The following is a 21,289-nucleotide window of genomic DNA, read 5'->3' on the forward strand; positions in this document are numbered from 1 at the left end:
TTTAATTTTCCTTGACCTTGCAGCTAGTAGTAGAGTTAGAGGATGAAACTCCAGAGCCTTCTCCACAAGAGATATTTTGAATTGTGGCAGGATTTGTCAGGATGAAAGTTAAAACAAAATCCAAGACTGCAGATGCTCTGAAATAGTGAGAGAGTATAGCATTATCACTTTTATATGCTTCCTTTTCTCTGTTTCCTTCCACTATCTTAAGGTAATTGTGGGGCCTAAGAGCAGACAGGAAAAGTAGCTATGATCACTGGAAAACAAAGTTCTGAAAACATCTAGAACAAATTTTCACACAGCTCAAACAAGTGGCTGGGTGTGATGCTTCACACTGTTTTTGTTTGTTTGTTTGTTTTTTGAGCGTCTCACTCTTTCACCCAAGATGGAGTGCAGTGGTGCAATCTCGGCTCACTGCAGCCTCAGCCTCCTGGGTTCAAGTGATTCTCTTGCCTCAGCCTCCTGAGTAGCTAGGATTACAGGCATGTGCCATCACACCTGGCTAATTTTTGCATTTTTAGTCAAGATAGCGTTTTACCATGTTGGCCAGGCTGGTCTCAAACTCCTGACCTCAAGTGATCATCGTGCCTTGGCCTCCCAAAGTGTTGGGATTATGGGCATGAGCCACTGTGCCTGGCCAGATGGCTCACACTTGTAACCCCAGCACTTTGGGAGGGCGAGATGGGAGGATTGTTTGAGGTCTGGACTTCGAGAACAGCCTGGGCAAAATGGTGAGACCCCCATCTCTACAAAAAAATAAAAATAAGCCAGGCATGGTGATTTGCACCTGTAATCCTAGCTACTCAAGAGGCTGAGGCAGGAGGATCCTTTAAGCCTGGGAGTTCAAAGTTGCAGTAAACTGTGGTAGTGCTACATTCCATTCCAGCCTGGGGAACAGAGCTAGACGCTGTCTCTCTCTCTCTCTCTCTCTTTTTTTTTTTTTTAGAGATGGAGATGGAGTTTCGCTCTTGTTGCCCAGGTTAGAATGCAATGGTGCAATCTCGGCTCACTGCAACCTCTGCCTCCCGGGTTCAAGTAATTCTCCTGCCTCAGCCTCCCAAGTAGCTGGGATTACAGGCGTGTACCACCATGCCCGGCTAATTTTTTGTATTTAGTAGAGACAGGGTTTCACCATGTTGGTCAGACTGGCCTCGAACTTCTGACCTCAGGTGATTTACCCACCTTGGCCTCCCAAAGTGCTGGGATTACAGGCGTGAACCACCGCACCCAGGTGACCCTGTCTCTTAAAAGCTCAAACAGCAATACAGAGCCTGCTGGGCAGGGGAGGAGACATCAAGGTGAGTTTCAATCTAAAACTTCCCAGAAAGTGAAGCATTGCTTAGAAGCATCTCCCTTCTACAGAGAAAACATCAATTAGTCCTACATGGGATTATTTAAGCCAGGAGCCTCAAAGATGGCTAAGAAGTTTCCTAAAGATGCTTTGGTGATGAGTCTATTCTATTTGCCAGACCTTTCCCAGAAACTGTCCTTGTGCCAACTTCGTCCATGACCCTGAAATGGCACTCTTTAAATTTGTGTTTGAGATCAGCAGAGGCAAGGCAGCTTAACCCTAAGGAATGGTAAGAGACATAGTTTCAGCAGTTTCCTGAAATTGTATGGATACTGATATTACAGGTGTGAGCCACTGCTCCCTGGCCAGTGATTTTTTTTTTTTTTTTTTTTTTTTTTTTTTTTTTAGACAATGTCTCACTCTGTTGCCCAGGCTGAAGTGCAGTGGCATGATCTCGACCTTGGCTCACTGCAACCTCCACCTCCCAAGTTCAAGTGATTCTCCTGCCTCAGCCTCCCAAGCAGTTGGGATTACAGGTGCCCGCCACCATGCCTGGCTAATTTTTGTATTTTTAGTAGAGACGGGGTTTCACCATGTTGGCCAGGCTGGTCTGGAACTCCTAACCTCAATGATATGCTCGCCTTGGCCTCCCAAAGTGCTGGATTACAGGTGTGAGCCACCACGCCCGGCTGAGTAATTATTTTTTAGTGGCCATTGGCCTGGCCCCTGGAGTCAGACTGTATAGATTGACTCTCTGTGTAAGAACTGTGTAACTTTGGCAACTTCACTTTTCTGTGCCTCAGATCCTGCGTCTGTAAGATGAGGATAACAGTAGCACCTGTCTCATAGGATTTTTATGAGGAGTCTATGAGATGACACTTATAAAATGTTAGAATATTCAATAAATATTATTTAATAGGATCAGTGTCAGGCATTTTACATGCAAGTGCTTCTGTTCCTCCTCACCCTAATCTCAGTTTCAGATTAGGAAACTGAGGTTTAGAAATGTCAAGCCAGGATCTGGCACGGTGACTCACATCTGTAATCCCAACACTTTGGGAGGCTGAGGTAGGCAGATTGCTTGAGCCCAGGAGTTCGAGACCAGCCTGGGCAGCATGGTGAAACCCCATTTCTACAAAAACAGATGCAAAAATTAGTCAGATGTGGTGGCGCATGCCTGTGGTCCCAGCTACTTGGGAGGGGAGGATCTCTTGGGCCCAGGAGGCAGAGGTTGCAGTGAGCTGAGATCATGCTACCACACTCCAGGCTGGGTGACAGAGCTAGACCCTGTCTCAAAACAAATAAATTTTTTTTAAAAAAAAATTAAAAAGAAGAGACATAGGAAGTGTAGAAAAGAATATATATATATATATATATATATATATATATATATATATATTTTGTTGTTGTTGTTGTTGTTGTTGTTGAGACAGAATCTCGCTCTGTTGCCCAGGCTAGAGTGCAGTGGCCGGATCTCAGCTCACTGCAAGCTCCGCCTCCCGGGCTTATGCCATTCTCCTGCCTCAGCCTCCCAAGTAGCTGGGACTACAGGCACCCGCCACCTTGCCCGGCTGGTTTTTTGTATTTTTTTAGTAGAGACGGGGTTTCACTGTGTTAGCCAGGATGGTCTCGATCTCCTGACCTTGTGATCCGCCCGTTTCGGCCTCCCAAAGTGCTGGGATTACAGGCTTGAGCCACTGCGCCCGGCCGAAAAAAAAATTTTTTTAAAGAAATGTCAAGTCAGACAGAAAATAGGTGGCAGAGCTGGGATTTGAACCTAAGATCTGTTAGGTCCACAGCTACACTCTTCATTTTATTATGCTCTTTGTTTGGTTTGTTTTGTTTCGTTTTTGAGACAGCGCCTCAGTTTGTCACACAGGCTGGAGTGCAGAGGCACAATCATAGCTCAGTATAACCTTAAAGTCCTGGGCTCAAGCAATCCTCCCTCCTCCCTCCTGCCTCAGCCTTCCTAGTAGCTAGGACTACAGGAGTATGCCACTGTGCCTGGCTAATTTTTTTTTTTTAATTTTTTGTAGACACAGGGTCTTACTCTGTTGCCCAGACTGCTCTCAACCTCCTGGCCTTCAAGTGATCCTCCTGCCTTGGCCTCCCAAAGCACTGAGATTATAGGCATGAGCTACCACACCTGGCCTTATGCTATTTCCAATGACCTTTAATGCACTGAAAGTGAAGTTCAGTCCTCACTTTGTTGCATCTTTCATCTTTTTTGTAGGATTGCTCTAATAGAACCACTATAAATAGAGTGAAAGGAAACTTGCATACATCTTTGCATAATTCAGAATGTTGAAAGGGGGTCAGTTGTCACCCTGATTGGGGGCATGTCCCTGCTATGGGAGGTAGCATGTCCAGAGGAAAGAGAATACAGATGTTTTAGGTTCCAGCTCTGGTTTGCTGCTAACCAGTAGTGTCTACTTAAAATCGCAGGATAGTGTCATTGGAAGGGGTTTTGTAGCTTATCTCAGAGTCCACCTCTCATTTTACAAATGGCAGAATAGACTGAGGGAGCAAAATGCCTCACTCGGTCATACAGCCAGATAAAGGCAGAGGCTGGCCTGGAGCACAAGATCCTAGATCTCCCAATCCAGTGCTTCTTCCTCAGTACCATATAGTGTTCTGCTTCAGTTCTCCCTTATTCAATGGGGATTATTATTGTACATGAATATTCATAGCAGCATTATTCATAGCAGCGTTATATTGGCTTTCTACCTTCCTCAAAGGATTGTTGCAAAGTTCAAATTAAAAGTTTGAACAAAAGTACTTTGATAGCTATAAAACATTGTATGTATGCAAGGTGGTCATGCCATTATTCATTCAGCAAATAGTTATTGGTGCCTGCTAAGCTTACATCACTCCTGGAAGACCGGGGGATCAATGGAGGAATCGGATGACGAGCAGGCCCTCAGCATGCTTTTAATCTTAGAAAGAGAAGCCACGTAAATAACCACAGCTCAAGGTAGGAGACAGATGAAGGAGAGGCTAAGAATGAAATTTTCTTTTCATAGCCTGTGATTTTGAGGTAGAGAAAAGAAAGGGGTTTTTGTTTTATTTTGTTTTTGGTTTGTTTTTTTGACGGAGTCTTGCCCTGTCACCCAGGGTGGAGTGCAATGGCGTGATCTTGGCTCACTGCAACTTCCACCTCCCAGGTTCAGAAGATTCTCCTGTCTCAGCTTCACGCGTAACTGGGATTACAGGCACCTGCCGCCATGCCCAGCTAATTTTTGTATTTTTAGTAGAGACAAGCTTTCACCATGTTGGCCAGGCTGGTCTCGAACTCCTGACCTCGTGATCCACCCACGTTGGCCTCCCAAAGTGCTGGGATTACTGATGTGAGCCCCGGCGCCCGGCCAGAATCTACTCTTTTAAATTATACAATTCATTGGTTTTAATATAGTCACAAAGTTGTGCAACTTGTCACCACTATCTAATTCCAAAACATTTTTATCCCTGAGCTATCACATTCCTCCCCAACACTCCCATCTCTTTTTGTCTCTGTAGGTTTTCCTATTCTTGACATTTCACTTAAATAGAACCATACAATGTGTGTGGTCTTTTGTGACTGGCTTCCTTCACTTAGCAGAATGTTTTGAAGTTTCTTCCATGTTGTATGAATTAGTACCTCATTCCTTTTTATGGCTGCATAATATTCCATTACAGTGGATATTATCACATTGTATTTATTTATTCATCAATTGATGGCCGTTTGGGTTGTTGGGTTGTTTCTAATTTGGGCTGTTATGAATAATGCTGCTCTGAGTATTCATGTACAGCTTTTTGTATGGACATGTGTTTTCTTTCTTTTTTTTTTCTTTTTAGATGGAGTCTTGCTCTGTCACCCAGGCTGGAGTGCAATGGCATATCTTGGCTTACTGCAACCTCCGCCTCCCAGATTTAAGCAATTCTGCCTCAGCCTCCCAAGTAGCTGGGATTACAGGTGCCTGCCACCACACCTGGCTAATTTTTGTATTTTTAGTAGAGACAGTGTTTCACCATGTTGGCCAGGCTGGTCTTGAACTCCTGACCTCAGGTGATCTGCCCACCTCGGCCTCCCAAAGTGCTGGGATTACAGGCGTGAGCCTCCGTGCCTGGTCTTTTTTTTTTTTTTTTGAAATAGGGTCTCACTCTGTCGCCCAGCCTGGAGTTCAGTGCCACAAACATAGCTCACTGCAGCCTCAAACTCCTGGGCCTAAGTAATCCTGCTTTGGCCTCCCAAAGTGCTGGGATTACAGACATGAGCCACTGCACCCAGCCTGTTTCTGCATTATTATTTTATTTATTTATTTATTTATTTTGAGACCGTCTCCCTCTGTTGCCCAGGCTGGAGTGCAGTGACACGATCTCTGCTCACTGCAACCCCTGCCTCCTGGGTTTAAGCGATTCTTCTGCCCCAGCCTCTTGAGTTGCTGGGATTACAGGCACCTGCCACCATGCCCGGCTAATTTTTGTATTTTTTTTTTTTTTTTTTGAGACGGAGTCTCGCCCTGTCGCCCAGGCTGGAGTGCAGTGGCCGGATCTCAGCTCACTGCAAGCTCCGCCTCCCGGGTTCACACCATTCTCCTGCCTCAGCCTCCAGAGTAGCTGGGACTATAGGTGCCTGCCACCTCGCCTGGCTAGTTTTTTGTATTTTTTTTTAGTAGAGACAGGGTTTCACCGTGTTAGCCAGGATGGTCTTGATCTCCTGACCTCGTGATCCGCCCGTCTCGGCCTCCCAAAGTGCTGGGATTACAGGCTTGAGCCACCACGCCCGGCCTAATTTTTGTATTTTTAGTATAGATGAGGTTTCACCATGTTGGCCAGGTTGGTCTTGAACTCCTGACCTCAAGTGATCCACCTGCCTCGGCCTCCCAAAATGCTAGGATTACAGGTGTGAGCCACCGCGCCCAGCCTTGTGCAGTTTTTTTATATAGGTAAACTCATGTCATGGTGGTTTGTTGTGCAGATTATTTCGTTACCCGGATACTAAGCCTAGTACCCAATAGCTATTTTTTCTGATCCTCTCCCTTTTCCCACCCTCCAACCTCAAAGTAGGTTCCAGTGTCTGTTGTTCCCTTCTTTGTGTCCATGAGGTCTCATCATTTAGCTTCCACTTACAAGCATGAGAACACGCTGTATTTGTTTTTCTGTTTCTGCTTTAGTTTGCTGAGGATAATGGCCTCCAGCTCCATCCATGTTCCTGCAAAGGACATGATCTCATTCTTTCTTATGGCTGCATGGTCATTCCATGGTGTACATGTATCACATTTTCTTTCTTTCTTTTTTTTTTTTTTTTTTTTTTTTGTTGTGAGATGGAGTTTCGCTCTTTTTGCCCAGGCTGGAGTACAATGGCGCAGTCTCAGCTCACTGCAACCTCTGCCTCCTGGATTCAAGTGATTCTCCTGCTTCAGCCTCCCAAGTAGCTGGAATTATAGGCCCCTGCCACCATGCCTGCCTAATTTTGTATTTTTAGTAGAGACGGGGTTTCTCCACATTGGCCAGGCTGGTCTTGAGCTCCTGAACTCAGGTGATCCACCCGCCTCGGCCTCCCAAAGTGCTGGGATTACAGGGGTGAACCACCGTGCCTGGCCTGTACCACATCTTCTTTATCCCATCTGCCGTTGATGAGCATTTAGGTTGATTCTATGTCTTGGCTATTGTGAATAGTGCCACAATGAACATACTGCACAGTGCATGTGTCTTTATGGTGAAACGATTTATATTCCTTTGGGTATATACCCAGTAATAGGATTGCTGGGGCAAATGGTAGTTCTGTTTTTAGCTCTTTGAGGAATCCTCACACTGCTTTCCACAATGGTTGAACTAATTTACACTCCCACTAACAGTGTAAAAGTGTTGCCTTTTCTCTGCAACCTCGCCAGGTTATTTTTTGACTTTTTGATAATAGCCATCCTGACTAGTATGAGATGGTATCTCATTGTGGTTTTGACTTGCATTTCTCTAATGATCAGTGATACTGAGCTTTTTTTTTTTTTTTTTTTTTTGAGACGGAGTCTGGCTCTGTCGCCCAGGCTGGAGTGCAGTGGCTGGATCTCAGCTTACTGCAAGCTCCGCCTCCCAGGTTCACGGCATTCTCCTGCCTCAGCCTCCCGAGTAACTGGGACTACAGGCGCCCGCCACATCGCCCGGCTAGTTTTTTTTGTATTTTTTTAGTAGAGACGGGGTTTCACCGTGTTAGCCAGGATGATCTCGATCTCCTGACCTCGTGATCCGCCCATCTCGGCCTCCCAAAGTGCTGGGATTACAGGCTTGAGCCACCGCGCCCGGCCACTGAGCTTTTTTTCATATGCTTGTTGGCTGCGTGTATGTCTTGTTTTGAAAAGTGTCTATTCATGTCCTTTGCCCACTTAATGGGATTGCTTTTTTCTTATAAATTTTAGTTCCTTATACATGCTGGATATTAGACCTTTGTCAGATGCATAGTTTGCAAATACTTTCTCCCATTCTGTAGGTTACTTGTTAATGATACACTTTAAAATGATTAATTTCATCTTTTGTGAATTTCACTTAAAAAAAAAATTTTTTTTTTTGATTCAGAGTCTTGCCCTGTCACCCAGGCTGGAGTGCGGTGGTGTGATCTTGGGTCACTATAGCCGAAAACTCCTGGGCTCAAGCGTTCCTCCCACCTCAGCCTCCCAAGTAGCTGGGACTGTAGGTGCGCCACCGAACCCAGCTAATTTTTTAACTTTTTATAGAGACAGGGTTTCACCATGTTTCCCAGCTGGTCCCAAACTCCTGGGCTCAAGCAATCTTCCCACATTGGTCTCCCAAAGTGCTGGGATTGCAGACTTGAGCCACTGCACTGAGCCTTAAATTTTTAAAAAAGAAACCATATCCTGGCCGGGCTCAGTGGCTCACACCTGTAATTCCACCACTTTTGGGAGGCTGAGGCAGGCAGATCAGTTGAGGCCAGTAGCTCAAGACAAGCTTAGCCAACATGGCGAAACCCCATCTCTACTAAAAATACGAAAAATTAGCGGAGTGTGGTGGCACATGCCTGTAATCTCAGCTACTCTGGAGGCTGAGGCATGAGAATCCCTTGAACCTGAGAGGCAAAAGCTGTGGTGAGCCGAGATGACACCACTACACTCCAGCCTGGGCAACAGAGTGAGACTCTCTCTCTCAAAAAAAAAAAAAAAAAGCCATATCCTTCATATCCTTTAGCTGTCACTTCTCTATCCCCCAATTCCCTTCAGCCCTAAGCAACCATTAATCTACTTCCTATTTCTATTCTATTTTGTTCTACTTTATATAAATGGAATTATGCAATATGTAGGCTTCTTTCACTTGGCATAATGTTTTCAGAGTTCATCTATGTTGTAGCATGTATCAGTACTTCATTCCTTCTTATGGCCAAATAACACTCCATTGTATGGATAGGCTACATTTTATTTACCTGTTTATCAATTGATGGATGTTTCCACCTTTTGGCTATTATGAATAATGCTGCTCTAAACTTTTTTTTTTTTGAGACTGGATCTCTGTCTCACTAAGGCTGGAGTGGCCTGATCATAACTCATCGTAACTTCAAACTCCTGGATTCAAGCAATCCTTCTGCCTCAGACTCCTGAGTAGCTAGGGCTATGGATGCATGGCCACCACACCTGGCTAATTTTATTTTTTGTAGACAGGATTTTGCTCTGTTGCCCAGCCTGGTCTTAAATTCTTGGCCTCACGTGATCCTCCTCCTTGGCCTCTCAAAGTGCTGGGATTACAGGTGTGAGCCAGTGCACCTGGCCTTGCTATAAATACATTCTCGCACAGTGTGGTGTTTCTTCACTTTTAACAAAGTCACGATTTTCCTTCTGATTTTGCATTTCAAACCTAATACGTGATAAAGACATCCATAGTCTGCCTCCTCTGTCCTACAATGAAATACTCCTTGTCAGCTTCATCTTTGGTAGGGAAATTAGGGGGGACATGTTATAATCCATGCTACTGAGCAAATATAACAGGGGTTACCAGGTTTTAGTAGAATTCAAATTTGGCTGACATTTGTTGAGCACCTACTACAATCCAGATACTGTTATGTACTATCTTTTTTTTTTTTTTTTTTTTTTGAGACAGAGTCTTGCTGTATCCCCTAGGCTGGAGTGCAGTGGTGCAATCTCGTCTTACTGCAACCTCTGCCTCCCAGGTTAAAGCGATTCTCCTGCCTCAGCCTCCCAAGTAGCTTTGTATGTTTAGTAGAAACGGGGTTTTGCCGTGTTGACCAGGCTGGTCTCAAATTCCTAACCTTGGGTGATCCACCCACCTCAGCATCCCAAAGTGTTGGGATTACAGGCGTGAGTCACCACACCCGGCCCTGTTCTGTATTTTCATATATATTTTATCATGTATTCACAACAACCCATTAAAGTAGGTGTTAGCATCCCCATTTTACAAATGAGGAAATTGAAACTCAGAAAATTTAAGTAACTTCCCTACATAGGTACTAATTGGCACACTGAGGGGGAAGCTGGAACTCAGGCCCAGGTCCCTAAGTATTATATGTTTTTTTCTTTCTGCTACATTATCCAGAGCCAATCAAAAGACTATAGCACACATGAAAGGGGTGGTTCTTCATATTTGGGTATTACCATTCAATTCTGGGTTCTAGATGAGTGATCTTCACAAATGTACTTTGTTTTAAGTCATTCAGGTATTACTGATCACCTTGGCATTATGATTAGACTAATTCCTCCAAATCGAGCTGTTAATTGACTTTTTTTTTTTTTTTTTTTTTGAGACAGTCTCACTCTGTGACCCAGGCTGGAGTGCAGTGGTGTGATCTTGGCCCACTGCAACCTCTGCCTCCCAGGTTCAAGCAATTCTCCTGCCTCAGCCTCCCTAGTAGCTGGGATTACTGGTGTGCGCCACTACTCCTGGCTAATCTTTTTTTTTTTTTTTTTTTTAAGTAGAGACAGTGTTTCATCATATTGGCCAGGCTGGTCTCGAACTCCTGACCACAGGTGATCTGCCCGCCTCAGCCTCCCAAAGTGCTGGGATTATAGGTGTGAGCAACCACACCTAGCCAGACTTTTATTTTCTTGTTAGTATCCTTTAAAATCATAGAGATAGAGGCTTATAGAAGAAAGTTTTCCAGTAGCCTGAGTTAAAACTTTGTAGAAATGATGGGGTTACATGGTGATATGCTAGACATTTTAGAGCTCCAGGAATAGAATACCTTTTGGGAGGTGTAACATCTGCATAGCAACACATATTTTCTTTGTAACATTATGTCTTGTGTTTTCTTCTGTACCTTAAGTATTTTTACATTTTTCATAATCCCAGCTCCCAGAAATCAGCTGCTTGCTTTCTCCTTAATTCATTGAGTATTTACTAGAGCTGGTCCACAATATCCTAACTTATAGTAGACCTATGGGCCTGGGCACAGTGCTTCATGCCTGTCATTACAGCACTTTGGGGAGCTGAAGCAGGAGGATATCTTGAAGCTAGCCACGCAGTCGAGACCAACCTGGGTAACATAGCAAGACCCTGAATTTAGAAAAAAATAATAATTAGCTGGGAATGGTGGCGCATGCCTGTAGTCCTAGCTACTTGGGAGTCTGAGGTAGGAAGAAGGGTTGTGTGAGCCCAGGAGTTCAAGGTTATAGTATGCTATGATTGCACCACTGTATAGTGGTGATAGAGTAAGACCCTGCCTCTATTAAAATCAAAACCTGCCAGGTGTGTCAGCCTGGCCACCATGGTGAAACCTCGTCTACTAAAAATACAAAAATTAGCTGGGTTTGGTGGGAGGCACCTGTAATCCCAGCTACTCGGGAGGCTGAGGCAGGAGAATTGCTTGAACCCGGGAGGCAGAGGCTACAGTGAGCCAAGATCATGCCACTGCACTCCAGCCTGGGCAATAGAGCAAGACTCTGTCTCAAAAATAAAAAAATAAACCTGCCAGGTGTGGTGGCTCATGCCTGTAATCCTAGCACTTTGGGAGGCTGAGATGGGAGGATTGCTTGAGCCCAGGAGTTGGAGACCAGCCTGGGCAGCATGGTGAGGTCATGTCTCTATAAAAAATTAGCTGGGCATGGTGGCACACACATGTGGGTCCCAGCTACTCAGGAGAGTGAGATGGCAGGATTACTTGAACTGGGGAGGTCTAGGCTAGAGTACAGTGATGCAGTGATTGCACCACTGCACTCCAGCCTAGGCGACTGAGCGAGATCCTGTCTCAAATAAGAAAAATAAAATTAAAAAACCTTTGTCCTCTAGCTAGAGAAAGTTTTTGTTGAGCTTTCATATTCTGCAGACAAATTATCCATTAATGTTATTAGAGCTTCAAGTATGCAAATCAGGGTATATTGTTAACTGTGCTCTTCTTAGAATGAAGAATACACATTAAAGGTTACTTGTGCCCAGGCGCATCTCAGCACTTTGGGAGGTTGAGGCAGGCAGATTACTTGAGGCCAGGCATTCGAGACCAGCCTGGGCAACATGGTGAAACCCTTTTTCTACAACAAATAACAAAAATTAGCCAGGCTCGGTGGTTCATGCCTGTAATCCCAGCTACTCGGGAGGCAGAGGCATGAGAATTGCTTGAACCCAGGAGGTGGAGGCTGCAGTGAGCTGAGATTGCACCACTACACTCCAGCCTGGGTGACAGAGTGAGACTCTGTCTCACAAAAAGAAAAAAAAAAAGTTACTCGTGGCCTGCTACGGTCCCTGTGGTCCCTTTTTTCCATTATGGTTTTTCAAGTTGTCTTTCTTATTCTACTATGATGTGTTTAGTTCATTTCCCTCATTGTCATTTTTGTGCTTCTAAGATGTAGGAACAAATGAGTATAAAGAAGGTTTAACTTATTAATTCATGTTGTTCTTTCAGAATTTTTTTTTTTTTTGAGACGGAGTCTTGCTCTGTCAGCCAGGCTAGAGTGCAGTGGCTCAATCTCGACTCACTGCAAGCTCCGCCTCCCAGTTTCACGCCATTCTCCTGCCTCAGCCTCCTGAGCAGCTGGGACTACAGGCACCCACCACCATGTCCGGCTAATTTTTTGTATTTTTAGTAAAGATGGGGTTTTGCCATGTTAGCCAGGATGGTCTCAATCTCCTGACCTTGTGTTCCGCCTGCCTTGGCCTCCCAAAGTGCTGGGATTGTAGGTGTGAGCCACCGCGCCCAGCCTGAGTTCTTTCTGAATTTAGTGTCCTACCTATTTCTTTTGGTCCTTTGGTTACATTTCCCTTTTTTAGTCTCTTTATGGTACTCTGATTACAATGACCTTGTAGTCAGTGAAGGACAACTGTATTGCCTGTCTTTGTTTTTTGTTTCGTTTTGTTTTTTTTGAGACCGAATCTCACTCTGTCACCCAGTCTGGAGTGCAGTGGTATGATCTCTCCTCACTGCAACCTCCACCTCCTGGGTTCAAGTAATTCTCCTGCCTCGGCCTCCCGAGTAGTTGGGACTACAGGCGCCCGACAGTACACCTGGCAAATTTTTGTATTTTTGGTAGAGACAAGGTTCCACCATGTTGGCCAGGCTGGTCTCGGACTCCTGACCTCAGGTGATCTACCTGCCTCGGCCTCCAAAAGTGCTGGGATTACAGGCGTGAGCCACCATGCCCGGCCTATTGTGTGTCTTTGAAGAGAAGTATCTGTGTTTGGCTTAGTCTCTGCTGTATTTCTTTTTCTTTCTTTCTCTTTCTTTCTCTCTCTCTCTCTCTTTCTTTCTTTCTTTCTTTCTTTCTTTCTTTCTTTCTTTCTTTCTTTCTTTCTTTCTTTCTTTCTTTCTTTCTTTCTTTCTTTCTTTCTTTCTTTCTTTCTTTCTTCTTTCTTTTCTTTCTTTTCTTTCTTTCTTTCTTTTTTTTTGAGACAGAGTCTCATTCTGTCATCCAGGCTGGAGTGCAGTGGTGCGATCTTGGCTCATTGCAACCTCCGCCTCCTGTGTTCAAGTGATTCTCCTGCCTCAGCCTCCCGAGTAGCTGGCACTACAGGTGCCTGCCACCACACCTGGCTAATTTTTTGTATTTTTAGTAGAGACAGTGTTTCACTGTGTTAGCGAGGATGGTCTCGATCTCCTGACTCATGATCTGCCCACCTTGGCCTCCCAAAGTGCTGGGATTACAGGCGTGAGCCACAGCGCCCAGCCTCCTCTCTGTTGCATTTCTTTTCTTCTTCTTCTTCTTCTTCTTCTTTTTTTTTTTTTTTAAGAGACAAGGTCTTGCTGTGTTGTTTAGGCTGGTCTTGAAGTCCTGACCTCAAGAGATCTTCCCACCTCTGCCTCCCAAAATGCTAGGATTATAGATGTGAGCCACCACTTTCAGTCATCTGCTATATTTTCAAAGTTTATCACAGTGCCTGGCATAACAGGCATTGAAAATTTTATTTTATGAATTCTTTTTTTTTTTTTTTTTTTTTTTTTTTTTTTGAGACGGAGTCTCGCTTTGTCACCTAAGCTGGAGTGCAGTGGTGCGATCTCGGCTCACTGCAAGCTCCGCCTCCCGGGTTCACGCCATTCTCCTGCTTCAGCCTCCAAGTAGCTGGGACTACAGGTGCGCACCACCACGCCCGGCTAATTTTTTGTATTTTTAGTAGAGACGGGGTTTCACCGTGTTAGCCGGGATGGTCTCGATCTCCTGACCTCATGATCCGCTCGCCTCAGCCTCCCAAAGTGCTGGGATTACAGGCGTGAGCCACCACGCCCGGCATATTTTATGAATTCTTAAAGTCACTAATTTCAGCCTTTTTGCCTCTTAGCAGAACTGAACATTATGTAATTTGCATGCTGCACCAGATAGAAATCCCCTTGATGTAGTCTTTTCTAGTGTTTAATCATATGTGTAACTTTATTGTGTCAATTCCAAATCTCTCATTCATGTCATTTTATAGTTGAGCTCAAAGCCCTCCTTAAAATAATGCTTTTAAAATTTGATCATGATTAAATCTTCTCATCCTCAGATAACTATTGATTTATTGATCTGATTATTTGTGTTTGAGAGACTTTTGGACTGAAGTGTGAAACTTGTTATGCTCCTTGGTAGATTTAAGGGTATTTCCTTCCTGATGTGAACCTTTTAAATAATCTCTACTTAGAAGTGTTTCCAGTTTAAAAAAAAAAAAAAAGATTTTTAAAAATGAAGTGTTTCTAGTTATGTTTGTCTGCCTGTAAAAGTTTGTGGAAAGGCACTGAATCCCTATTTTTCTTGAGAGAAGAGAAGATAGGCACGCTCCAAGATGAGCTCTCTACCAGTATGCTATCATTTCTTCTCATGATGGGAGCAGAAATATTCACCAGAATGCTAACCAGGCCAGGCGTGGTAGCTCACGCCTGTAATCCCAGCACTTGGGGAATGGAGGCAGTTGGATCATTTGAGGTCAGGAGTTCAAGATCAGCCTGACCAACATGGCGAAACCCTATCTCTACAAAAAGTACATAAAAAAATAGCCAAATGTGGTGATGCACGCCTGTAATCTCAGCTACTTGGAAGGCTGAGGCATGAGAACCACTTGAACCTGAGAGGCAGTGGTTGCAGTGAGCTGAGATCACGCCACTACACTCCAGCATGGGTGATGGAGTGAGAGTCTATCTAAAAAAAAAAGAAAAGAAAAAAAATGCTAACTAGACATCAGTTGTATTTTGACTTTTTTTTTTTGAGATGGAGTTTTGCTGTATCATCCAGGGTGGAATGCAATGGTGCGATCTCGGCTCACTGCAACCTCTGCCTCCCGGGTGAAAATGATTCTCCTGCCTCAGCCTCCCCAGTAGCTGGGATTACAGGTGTGCACCACCACACCTGGCTAATTTTTTTGCATTTTTAGTAGAGACATGGTTTCACCATGTTGGCCAGGCTGGTCTTGAACTCCCGACCTCAGGTGATCTGACTACCTTGGTCTCCCAAAGTGCTGAGATTACGGGCGTGAGCCACTGTGCCTAGCCAAATTTTGACATTTTGTTTTTTTTTTAAACCTGTCTATCAGTTTGATCCCAACTTCCATTTTACCATTTACCTGAATTGTGGTTTCCTGCTTGTCTGGTTTCTCTTTTCCCCCCAACTCTTGTTCCTTTTGGTATTTCCAAGCCACACACTAGTCTTAGCTAAAAACCCCTTGTCTTTGATACTGAGCTCTCTTAGTATGTGTATTTCATCTCATTATTCCTCCTTGTTATCACAGCACTTGGTGCTAGGTAAATACCCAGTTAATGTTTTAAGAAAATTAATGAATAAGTTATGGCAATTTAGTGGGCTCTTTTGGTGGGTTCTCATAGCGATCGCTATGCTAGGAAATTACTTACCATAGTTGTCAAGAGAATGGACTTTGGAATCACATGGCCCTGGGTTTGAGTTCGTGTTCCAGCTCCAGTTTTAGCTGTGTAACATTGTGAAAATTGTTGCATGTCTTATGAATATGTTTCCTTATATGTAAAATTGTGACAGTAAGAGCATCTACCCTATAAGCTTTTTTTAAGACAATTCAAGTGCAGTAGTGAAAAGAGGGGAAAGAGTAGAACAGGAGTTCAATCTGTAACTGTGAATAATCAGTTGAGATAACTTGGTACCTTTGGACCAGCCCACAAAACTTTTTTCCTGAGGTGGAGTCTCGCTCTGTCGCCCAGGCTGGTGTGCAGTGGCGCGATCTCAGCTCCCTGCAACCTCTGCCTCCCAGGTTCAAGCGATTCTCCTGCCTCAGCCTCCTGAGTAGCTGGGATTACAGGCATGCTCCACCACATGCAGCTAATTTTTGTATTTTTAGTAGAGATGGGGTTTCACCATGTTGGCCGGGCTGGTCTCGAACTCCTGACATCAGTTGATCCGCCCATCTCAGCCTCCCAAAGTGCTGGGATTACAGGCGTGAACCACCGCACCCGGCCAAAACTTTTTGAAACACTCTTCTGTGGTCTTAGCACTCTCTCCGTGGAAGTGGTTTTCCCCCAGTTCTTTGCTGCTTCTTGACGTTCATGTTTCAGCCTAAATGTCGTCGTCTTGGAGAACCCCTCTATATCAGGCAGGATTTGTAGTTGTATGCAACGGAAACCAACTCTGGCTGATTACTGAAAAGATATTAAGGAAATTCACAAAACATCAGGGAAGGTCATAGAGTCATGCTTGAAGAATGCTAGAACAAGAGAAACTGGGCAGCAGGCAGGACCCACAACCAAAAGCATTCATAGACTCAGCCTGATGAACACACTGTTGCCACCACTACTTACACAGCTAACACCACGTGCTGCACTGGACTTAATGGCCGCTGTGGCCACCCCTTGCCGCACTCCAGGTGGATTCTCTGTGGTCCTCTGACTCTGAGATACTAGATTCCAGTTCAAGGTTTAGGGGTGATGTGTCTGGTTGGCATAGCGTGTGCCATGTATCACACTGTAGCTGCAAGTGGCCTCAGAAAGAGAATCTCAGTCACCTTCTTTCTCACTTTATAGTGGTAAGGGGCTCTGCTTCCCACTAGACTCAGAAGGGGAATTCCAAAATATAAGAAGGGTTCAAATGCTGAGAAGCCAGAAAATTCGACAAATGTCCACTACAGTTTCTTTGACCTGAAGTCTAAAAGTAGCTCCCCAGTCATTGTCACTTCAGCTTGTGTTATTGTCATCATAGCACTTTCCACTGCTGGATATTTTCTTATTTTTATTTATTTCATTGTTTATTGTCTGTCCGCTCCTGCCAGAATGTCGGTACCATGAGAGCAAGGACATTGCCTGTTTTGCACATTGATACATCCCTTCATTCTGTGCCAGGAACAGCACCTGGCATATAGTAAAAGCTCCTTATGTTCATTTGTTGAATGAATGACTATAAAACCCTTAGCACAATGCCTGACACGTAGTAAGTGCTTAATACTTGACAACATATTTTTCTTAGCAAATAAAAACATTTATATTGTTAAAAGAAAAGCCTTTTGACTTACATTGTTTCATTTGACCTCCACAGCAGTCTTCCAAGGAAAAGGGTATTTAGGGGTAAGGAATGAGCCTTTTTCAGGTGAAGCGTACATAACCCTGTGAGTGGGTGTTCCAATGCATCCTATGCCTGTGAGTCACAGGTGTGAGTGCCTACTTGGAAAGATTAAAAGACTCAAGGCCACACAACTCTTTTTACTTAACACCGGATACACTCACTTCCTTGGTGTTATTTCCAATGTAATCCTCACCTCATATTCTTCGTGACTGTGGGGGAAATTATTGTTGTTTGGCTTGGACCAGTATATCACAAAGCAGAGCTATAGATGCCATTTCCGGCTAGTGTTTAGCTTACATTAATTTGTCCAAATTCACATTTTTAATTTGATGGCCAAAGACCCCTGCAAAAATCATCATGAAACTATAGTTGTCAACTGGTATTCCTGGTGTTCTTGATGCTTAACCTTAAAAATGCCAGCGACTGCCATATCTCCCTGGTAATGACACTAAGATGGCAATGCTGAATGGCTTCATGTTGTAAGGGAAGGTTCTTGCCTGTTTTGTTTGTTTGTTTGTTTTTTCTTTTTGAGAGTCTTGCTCTGTCGCCCAGGCTGGAGTGCAGTAGTACAGACTAGGCTCACTGCAACCTCCGCCTCCCGGGTACAAGTGATTCTCCTGCCTCAGCCTCCTGAGTAGCTGGGACTACAGGCATGTGCCACCACACGTGGCTAATTTTTGTGTTTTTAGTAGAGACGGGGTTTCACCATATTGGCCAGGCTGGTCTCAAACTCCTGACCTCATGATCCACCCATCTCAGCCTCCCAGAGTGCTGAGATTACAGGCATAAGCCACCGTGCCTGGCAGTTCTTGTCTTTTTAAGAGCTTATGATCCTGCCAAGCACGGTGTCTCATGCCTGTAATCCCAGCACTTCGGGAGGCCGAGGTGGGAGAGTTGCTTGAGCCCAGGAATTCAAGACAGCCTGGGCAACATAGTGAGGCCCCATCTCAATTTAAAAAAGAAAAAATGGCCGGGCACGGTGGCTCACACCTGTAATCTCAGCGCTTTCGGAGGCTGAGGCGGGCGGATCACCTGAGGTTGGGAGTTTGAGATCACGTGGTGAAACCCTGCCTCTGCTAAAAATACAAAAATTAGCCTGGCTTGGTGGCAGGTGCCTGTAGTCCCAGCTACTTGGGAAGCTGAGGCATGAGAATCACTTGAATCTGGGAGGCAGAGGTTGCAGTGAACCGAGATCGTGTCCCTGCACTCCAGCCTGAGCAACAGAGCAAGACTCTGCCAAAAAAAAAAAAAAAGAAAAGAAAAGGAAGGAAAGAAAAAGGAAGGGAGGGAGGGAGGGAAGGAAGGAAGGAAAGAATGGAAGGAAATAAAGGAAAGAAAGAGCTTGTTATCCCAAAATTGATCATGGAGACATTAGCCCCAAAGAACTCGGGCTGAATGAGAACATCTAATTTGGCAGCAAGTTTTTTTTTTTATTGTCCTACTGCATGCCTAGCACTAAAGGAAAACAAGATCTGCAATAACATAATGTTTAGGTGTCGAGTTTTCTTTTGTGGTTAAATGACAGAGGAAAGGAAGGAGCCTGCTCACAGATCAGGTGAAAAATGTGATTTCAGGAGGGTGTGCTAGGAATCTGCAGAAGGCCAACTGGTGAGGGATTGAAAAGTAGCCTTGTGAAGTCCTAATGACTGGCACGGTTGGCAGAGAGAACTGGTGGAGAGCCATCTTCCGAGTGCAAAGGGCCATCATTGGGAAGAAAGACTAAACTTCTGAGTGGCTTCAGAGGTGGAACCTGGACTAAAAGGTGAAAATGACAGGAGGCAGAACTTTCCTTGAAAGTCTAGTATTTTTAAATCTGATTACAAAATTAGTGTGTTTTTATAGAACAATTTTGAAAATATTAAAAAGTAGAAAAAGTCATATCATTACCCAAAGAGAACTATTGTTTTTTTTCTATTATTTTACTTATTTTTCATTTGTTTAGAGACAGGGTCTTGTTCTGTCACCCAGGCAGGAGTGCAGTGGTGTCATCATAGCTCACTGCAGCCTCAAACCCCCAGGCTCAAGTGATCTTCCCACCTCAGCCTCCTGAGTAGCTGGGACTACAGACGCATGCCACCATATCCAACTTTTTTTTTTTTTTAATGTAGATAAGGTCTCACTTTGCTGCCCAGACTGGTCTCTAATACCTGGCTTCAAGCAGTCCTCCCACCTCAACCTCCTAAAGTGCTGGGATTACAGGCTTGAGCCACTGTGCCAAGCCATATTTTGAATTTTCTTATGATAAAATTGTTGTTCTTTTTTAGAGACAGAGTCTCGCTATATTGCCCAAGCAGGACTTGAACTCCTGGGCTCAAGTGATTCTCCTGTCTCAGCCTCCTGAGTAGTTGGGACTATAGGTGCACAGCAGTGCACCACCACACCTGACTTTTCTTTTTCTTGTGACAAATCCTCAGAAATAGGATTGCTTATTATTTTTAACAATCAGAGTTGTATAACACAGGAATAGTTGCTTCAACAAGTGGTAAGGCTAGGCCAGCACAGTGGCTCATACCTGTAATCCCAGCACTTTGGAAAGCTGAGGTAGACAGATCTCTTGAGCCTGGGATTTCAATACCAGCTTCAGCAAGATGGCGAGATTTCATCTCTACAAAAAAGAAAGAAAGAGAAAAACTTAGCTGGGAGGGGTGGTGTGCACCTGTGATCTCAGCTACTCAGGAGGCTGAGATGAGAGGATCACTTGAGCCTTGGAAGTTGAGGCTACAGTGAGCCATGATCATGCCACTGCACTGCAGCCTGGGTGACAGAGTGAGACCCTGTCTCAAAAAAGGAAAAAAAGAGGAGTGAAACTAAAAGCCTACCTACCAGGATGTTTTTTTGTTTTGTTTTGTTTTTTGTTTTTTCAGTTTTTTGTTTTTTTGAGACAGAGTCTTGCTCTGTCGTTCAGGCTGGAGTGCAGTGGCGCAATCTCGGCTCATTGCAAGCTCCGCCTCCCAGGTTCATGCCATTTTCCTGCTTTAGCCTCCCGAGTAGCTGGAACTACAGGCACCCACCACCACGCCCAGCTATTTTTTTGTATTTTTGGTAGAGATGGGGTTTCACCATGTTAGCCAAGATGGTCTCGATCTCCTGATCTCGTGATCCGCCCACCGCAGCCTCCCAAAGTGCTGGGATTACAGGCATGAGCCACCGCGCCCAGCCCTACCAGGATGTTAAAGAAGGATTTCTTTGTTAGGTTGGGTCTTGGACATGGTCACCATTACATTTCCTTTACACTGTTTGATTCTGTGAATCTGTTAGAGGCTTGAGAGTTCTGTCTGTGATACTGATTTGGTTTTGGGAAGAGCCAAGCTGAGGATCAGAGATTTGAAGCATAACTAAAAGTTCAGATGAGCTGCCACAGATGCCTACTGAGCAAGTGAAACTTGATGTCTTTCTGGCTTTGCCTTGTTCTAACTTTAAGGATATGCTACCATCATCCTTCATACTTACACCCAACCTGCCATTTTCTGATGAAGTGTAACATATTCCTTCCATGTTTGTTCCAGTGGTTTTTGGGACTGTGCTACTGTTCTCTCCACTGACTTCACTCATTCCAGAGGTTTTTCAACACTATGGAGCAGGGCCAGCCCACCGTGCCGCAAATGACAGGCAATGGCCAGTTCACTGGGTGGGCTGTTTTAGGGGTGGAATTAGGTCCTGGGAGCCACCTTATTATTCCATCCTCCAAAGTTTGATGATTTTTTTTTCCCCCAGGTAATTAAATGTGTATTTTGTGGACCTGGGCTTGGCTGGAATGCTCAGGAGTCCTGAAGATCCTTTTATAGCTACCTTCTGTTGAACCCATTAAGAAAAGATGGCAAAAGTCAACATAACTAGAGACCTCATCCATAGGCAGATCAAGGTAAGCAGCCCAGACTTCTGAACCAGATCATGAGATCCTTTCTTTCCCATGGATTGATTTTACAGGTGAAAAAACTGAAATCTACAGTCTGTGACTTGCCAAAAGTCACATAGCTAGTTAGTGGCAGACCCAGGACTAGAATCAAGGTCTCTTCCTCTCCATCTTGTGTTGTCTAAGAACGTGGATTTCATGGAGACTCTGTCCACATACTTATGCCTGGGCTGCTGA

At 44.5% G+C, this 21,289-nt stretch overlaps 1 protein-coding gene across 2 annotated transcripts in view; it reads left to right on the forward strand.

Moving 5' to 3' along the window:
* WDTC1 (WD and tetratricopeptide repeats 1) overlaps positions 1–21,289 on the forward strand; it is an 84,221-nt gene that overhangs the window by 7,318 nt on the left and 55,614 nt on the right. For both annotated transcript variants that reach the window (XM_010380387.2, XM_010380388.2), the window contains exon 2: positions 20,914–21,061. In XM_010380387.2, coding sequence (XP_010378689.2) covers positions 21,014–21,061 — 48 coding nt within the window. In that variant the 5' untranslated portion in view covers positions 20,914–21,013. The remainder of the gene's footprint in view (positions 1–20,913; positions 21,062–21,289) is intronic.

The sequence above is a fragment of the Rhinopithecus roxellana genome, chromosome 12 (genome assembly GCF_007565055.1).
Source record: "Rhinopithecus roxellana isolate Shanxi Qingling chromosome 12, ASM756505v1, whole genome shotgun sequence".
NCBI lineage: Eukaryota > Metazoa > Chordata > Mammalia > Primates > Cercopithecidae > Rhinopithecus > Rhinopithecus roxellana.